Source organism: Bufo gargarizans, chromosome 8, assembly GCF_014858855.1.
Source record: "Bufo gargarizans isolate SCDJY-AF-19 chromosome 8, ASM1485885v1, whole genome shotgun sequence".
NCBI lineage: Eukaryota > Metazoa > Chordata > Amphibia > Anura > Bufonidae > Bufo > Bufo gargarizans.
Genome location: NC_058087.1, coordinates 21601986 through 21608135, shown reverse-complemented (window position 1 = coordinate 21608135; position 6150 = coordinate 21601986). Strand labels below are relative to the sequence as shown.

The 6150-nt window shown below is 41.3% G+C and overlaps 1 protein-coding gene across 3 annotated transcripts in view; it reads right to left on the bottom strand.

The window, feature by feature from the left end:
• Positions 1 to 457: 457 nt before the first annotated feature.
• Positions 458 to 6150, bottom strand: part of ACVR1C (activin A receptor type 1C) — a 99594-nt gene continuing 93901 nt past the window's right edge. For all 3 annotated transcript variants that reach the window (XM_044303407.1, XM_044303408.1, XM_044303409.1), the window contains exons 7-9: positions 5429 to 5553; positions 4861 to 4991; positions 458 to 2165 (exon numbers count right to left, since the gene is read on the bottom strand). In XM_044303407.1, coding sequence (XP_044159342.1) covers positions 2040 to 2165; positions 4861 to 4991; positions 5429 to 5553 — 382 coding nt within the window. In that variant the 3' untranslated portion in view covers positions 458 to 2039. The remainder of the gene's footprint in view (positions 2166 to 4860; positions 4992 to 5428; positions 5554 to 6150) is intronic.

Sequence of the window (6150 nt, the reverse complement as noted above, 5' to 3'; positions counted from 1 at the left end):
CGTATCACAACTATTCGATATTCCAGTGCAGGACCAACAATATAGATTCATTTCTGATTGGTTGGCCATCGACAAATCCGCATTTTCTTACGTACCCATAAGCATAGTGCAATTATCAGAAAAGTAAAAGCATCAAATATTTGAAAGGTCCCGAACCTAATAAAACAATAAAATAAATGTGTGCCGTTTGCAAAAATTGCAGAAATCATGTTCAGTCTTTGGCTAGAAGCAATCTGTTTACAGACAGCCGTTTATGGTCCCTAGACGTTTCTTCTGCTAAGGCTACATGCACACGACCGTATGTGTTCTGTGGTCTACAAATAAAAACAGATGACATCCGTACGCCATCCGTTTTTTTTTTTTGTTTTGCGAATCCGTTGTAACAATGCCTAAAACGGACAAGAATAGGACATGTTCTATTTTTTTTTTGTGGGGCTACGGAACGGACATACTGATGCGGACCCATTGAAATAAATGGGTGCGCATCCTATCCGCAAAAAATAAAAACGGAACGGACACGGAAACAAACAACGTTCGTGTGCACGTAGCCTAACACCCACCATTTCTCCATGTTCCCCATCAGGCTGGAATCACACCTGCAGGTTCTGATGCGGTTTTTCAGCCCATGTCAGGAGTGGATTCAAAAGACATGGGAACTATAAAGGCAGAGCTTATACTTCTTCCACCTGTGGCTTTGGCTACATTTACAAAAAAAAATATAAAAAAATGCCACAAAAACTGTATATGTGATTCTAGCCTTAGGGAAAGACGCTTGTCTCAAGCTGGGAAGTGGTGAATGGTTGTATAAGATTAAAAAGGAAAAAAAAAGTCTTATACTTTTTTTTCTCCAGAAACAGCCCCACTGCTGTCCATAGGATGTGTCTTGCATTGGATCTCATCCCCATTAAGGGCTCATGCACACAATGTCTGCATTTTTGGGTGGGAATGGGTGTGGACCCATTCATTCAATGGGGCCGCAAAAGATGTGGACAGCGCACCGTGTGCTTTCTGCATGCGTATGTCCATTCCGCGGCCCCCCTTACAAATAGAACATGTTCTATCTATTCTTGGCCATTTTACCGACAAGGATAGGACAGTTCTACAGAGGGCAGGACGTTCTGTTCTGAAAAATGCAGAACAAACATGGCCGGTGTCTGTGATTTGCAGGCCGTGAAAAAGGCTGCCTCCATGTGCATGAGCCCTTAAATGAATAAAACTGAGCTGCACCCAAGCGCACCCCGTGGTTCTTGAAAGTAAATCAAACTCTTTTTCTCTAATCTGAGACCTCCCCTTTAAGAACTGTGGTGGTGGCCTTTCTCATGGTTAGTTTAATAGCGGTCTGCAACCAGCGCTATTATGGAATGTCTGGATTTATCCTGCATATAAATGTATATATATTGTTTGATACCTCCATTTGCAATATAACACGAAAAAAAACTAACGTGAGCAAAAGCTCTTCCCTTAGACAAAATACAGTCAAAAACAAATATTGACTCAACATCATATCTTCTTAAATATCTCCGCGTCTCACTATCTACACACCGCGCACGTCTGACCTGGACATTTAAAATCTTCACTAAAAAAAATATATGTATATTTTACCTGTTTATAAGCTTATGCTGTTGCTATTTCTCATTGTATATGTACATATATCTCAGCAAGCATGCGCTGACTTCTGTATGGCCTTTAAGTCTGGGCCGGCACCAGGTGCAGATGAGCCATGGGCCGCCAAGTCATGGTGGGACCCTTGGCTACTCTTACCCTGGGCTGGACAAAGGATAAAGCATGAGTTTGCCACAGACCTTGTGGGCATCTTCCCAGGTGCTAACGCAGGCCCTGCTTTTAATGGTTATGTTTCTCAGTTTTTAGACAACGGACCTCATCAGAAAGACCAGTAAGTCAGCTCCGAACCACTACGAACCAGTCCACGTGTCCTTGGTTCTGCAGTCTGGCACTTGTTACTTTTGAGGTAGAGCAAACACAACTACAAACGCACCCCCCCCCCCCCCCCATGACTCGTGATTGTCGGGGTCTCCATGTTACATCTTGAAATCTTCCTCCACGCACAACTGAGAGAGCGTCTTCTTGATCCTCAGCGCAGTTAGGCGAGCCTTGCCGTTGGCATACCAACACTCTCTCATGATCCTGCCCATGACTCGGAGAGCCTAGAAGAAAGTCAGAATTCGGTCAACCTGCTTGTATTTCATGACGGGAATTTGGAGGCATTATATTTGCATAGACGGATATGTTCACCGGTAGGAATTATTCTACATTATCATGTGGGGTATTGGAAAAAGTTTTAACTGGGAGTTATGTTGAGACACAATGCAGGGCTGTCAAAAAGGGCTGTCACCCTCTTGGTACAATAATACAATAAAACAGTCTGGTGGAAACATGGTTGGGGGGTGTAGTACCTGTCGCTACTAAAGGGGGCGCCATCAGCCATGATGGCTTGTGTACTGTCAGTCCTATGCTTGGTGCCTGACTCTATGGAGATGCAGTTGAGCAAGAACGGGCTACTTTCCCTATTGTATGCATTGCAGTGTTACGTGGATACTACATGGTGGCAGCTATCAGACACTGCATGGTATAGTTATATGTATTATTAGGGTAACCTATGGTGGGGGGGGGCATGTTAATATAACTTAGGATCTTTTCACAATGAAATAGTAGCTTCCACTAAATGTTTACATTGGAAAAGCTCCCAACGTATCCTTTAAACGGAGGATGTGGCATATGATAGTGGCGTCCATCACCCATTAAAAAATTATTACCGTGACATTTACCAGCTGACAGGAGCCCAACAAGGGCCTGAAGGTCCATTTACTGTAACATATTTACAGTGTGAAAAGACCCATAATGCACAGTTAATCACTAAACTTAAAGAGAATGTGTCATCAGAAAACGAGCTATTGTTTAAATCACATTTATGTATATATATATATATATATATATATTTATTTTTTTAAAGAATTTTTGATGATATTATTTTTCATTTTCCACATAACTATCTATATTTAATTTAAAAACAAAACCTTCAGATCCTGCAGTTTCCCCACTGGCCACTAAGCCTAATAATAGGTGGCACTTCTCAGTCTGTACAGATCACTTTACTGCAGTTATCTGCTTATCTGTTGTTCTAATCCTGCCTGTAATGATATCACCTCTGTGTATAGATAAGACAGGATCCACCATTCACAATAGCTGATTGTCAAATCTTATCTATTCTTCCCCTGTACAATTACCTCTGCACGGGTCACAGAGCATGCCCAGAAAACTCTCCCATAGAAGTCAATGAGGTCCTCTCCTGACCATTGTGTCTATGGCCCATGTGGCTGCCGTAAAGCTATTCTCTTAATGCTTCCTCAATGCTATTAAAAACAACTCATGCAAGATGGCCGCCCCATAATCATGTTCAGGAAATAGAATAAAAAATCGGCTATGAGAAAATAAAAACAGATTAAAAAAAAGGAGATGTGTCACTATCTGGTTTTAACTGGCAGATAAAAGTTTTGGTGACACATTTACTTTAAAGGGAACCTGTCACCTGGATTTTGGGTATAGAGCTAAGGACATGGGCGACTAGCACATCCGCAATATCCATTCCCCATAGCTCTCTGCGCTTTTATTGTGTCAAAAAAATGATTTTATATATATGTAAATGAGGCAAGAAGCCCAAGGAGCTGTTACTAACGTTTCCGGAGACCAGCCACGTCCACTGTGAAGGAGCCCAGCACCGCCCTGCATATTCCGAATCTCCTCCTTGCTCCCCGAAGTCACAAAGCTAGAGCGCCGTAATCTCACGATATGCGCAGTGTCGGCATAGTGTTCCTTCCCTGTGCTGGCATCAGCCTCAGGGAATGAACTGCGTATGCACTAGCTCTAGCTTTGTGACGTCGGGGAGCAAGGAGGACATTCGGAGGATGCGCGGCGGTGCTGGGCTCCTTCACAGTGGGTGTGGCTGGACTCATCTCTGCAGCATGGAGGAGACAGGACTCATCTCAGGTTCATTTACATATATATATATAAAGTCGTTTTTTTGACACAATAAAAGCACACAGAGCTATGGGGACTGGATATTGCGGATGTGCTAGCCGCGATCTAGCAGCCCATGTCCTCAGCTCTATACCCAAAATCCAGGTGACAGGTTCCCTTTATGGCTACCATACTTTCAGCAAATTTTTAAAAAATCATTAGTACAGGTCAACATACAAACTTTGTAATATATCTTTTGTCCCTTCATCCCCCCTCTCCTAAACTAGCATTCTCTGTTCGTCTTGAGAGACCAAGGCAACTTTTCACTCACTGAATGATCAGCTTAAATGATGTCCATAGAAAACTATTATTGTTATTCACTTGTACTATTAATTTATGCAAAGCTTGTTGAAAGTATAGTGACCATTTAAAGGTTTTGTACCATGAAAAAGTCTAAAATTTTCAAAACAGCACCTGAATGTGAATTGTTTTTTAATCATACATACTCAAAAATTTCAATAGAGCTATGTTTTTTTTTCTTTTCTTTTTTTTCTCTGTCCACCTCAGTAACATCGCTGAGGTGGTCGCACATGCTCAGTTCCATCCTTCAACTGCCACCAGCTGTATCTACTGTTATAAGTTGTGATAGTTAGAAGGGGAGAGCTGCAGCAGAAAGGACAAGCCATTTGACAAAAGTCAAAAGAACAACTGGAGCAATGAATGAGGAGATTTCTGGATCCATGTGAGGTACAGGGCTGGTTCTTGCTTTGTTAGAAACCGATTGACATGTGCTATATGATGTCTGATTTTCATGTTTAATATAAACCATGAGATGGCCCCTGTAAGGATGGCTGTCATAGTATTTTATGCCACTTTTTTATATACCTCAAAGCTTTGCCATTGGTTAGGTACGTTGGGTCGTAATTTTTGGTCACAAACAACTTTTCTCATATCTTCCAATGAAGGATCAGAAGGCACCATATCGTAGTAAGGCAACTGGTATTCATCCACAACACCTATAGCAAAACAAGAACATGGAGGGTCAATGATGTTTTATGGTGTGAGACCAATATCTATCTCCTCACCTAAGGGTCTGTAATCCCATTAGAAGCATGCAGACCACCATGTTGAGGTCCCAGACATCAGCTTAAAAAAACACTATTCAAAAATATACAACCATAGCACAACCAATATAAAAAAATACTATGTAAGAGAGGGGAGGATATTACAGTCAGTAGTTTTCTGTCTGGTATAACATGGGTACAATTCTCATTACGGCCTTATCAACAGAGGACTTGTAGACAATAACAGCATGCCGTAGTAAGGTTTTAGGGTACAAATGTTTTTGTGCCTGTCGATCTATATTAGGCATAGTTTTCATGACATCAAATAACAGGAACAACCTAATGAATATGATACAAATATAATGAATCAAATCAAGAGAGATACCAACCTCCCACAGAACATCTCCGGGCTATTTCCCAGTATACTAAGCCCAGAGAGTAGATGTCTGCGCATTTGAATGACTCAAAGTGGTGCATGTTTATTGAATCATCAAGTAATTCCGGAGCCATGTACCTTCAGATAAAAGACAAACACAATATTATGGAAGAAGAAGGAATAATTGGGTTTGGAGTAGGAAGGTGGAACATTGGATGAAAGCATTACAAGCTCTTCAGACTCATATCAGGGCAAATTTGGGCACTTTGAGGTAATTTCTTCCTGCGTAAACATATTTTTTTTTAAATATGAACTTCTGAAAAATATTATAAATAATAATACAGAGAATCTTAATATATGCGGTGACTAGGATAGACTGTGTAGCTTTTCCCAACCAGCAAGACATTTTAGACCCAACCCCGGATTCACCCACAAAACATTCCAGAGGCTACCATAAGCCCTTCCCCATTATAAAGATTGTCTACCTTCATAATGCAATTTTTTTTTTCTGCCCAGTACCCCTAACACTGCATATTTTAGCCCAATACACCCATTTTTTATGTCAGCACTTTTCTTCTCCTTTTCTCAGCATCACTGCATCCTGGCAGGAAGTTTGCATGGTTTACTCTGCATTTTCATCAGCTTCCTGTCACACTGTTCTCTCTGCAGTAGTCCTGCCCCTTACACCTCCCCTCTTCATGTTAGCTAGGTAGAGTAAATCTTGCTAGGTTTAGT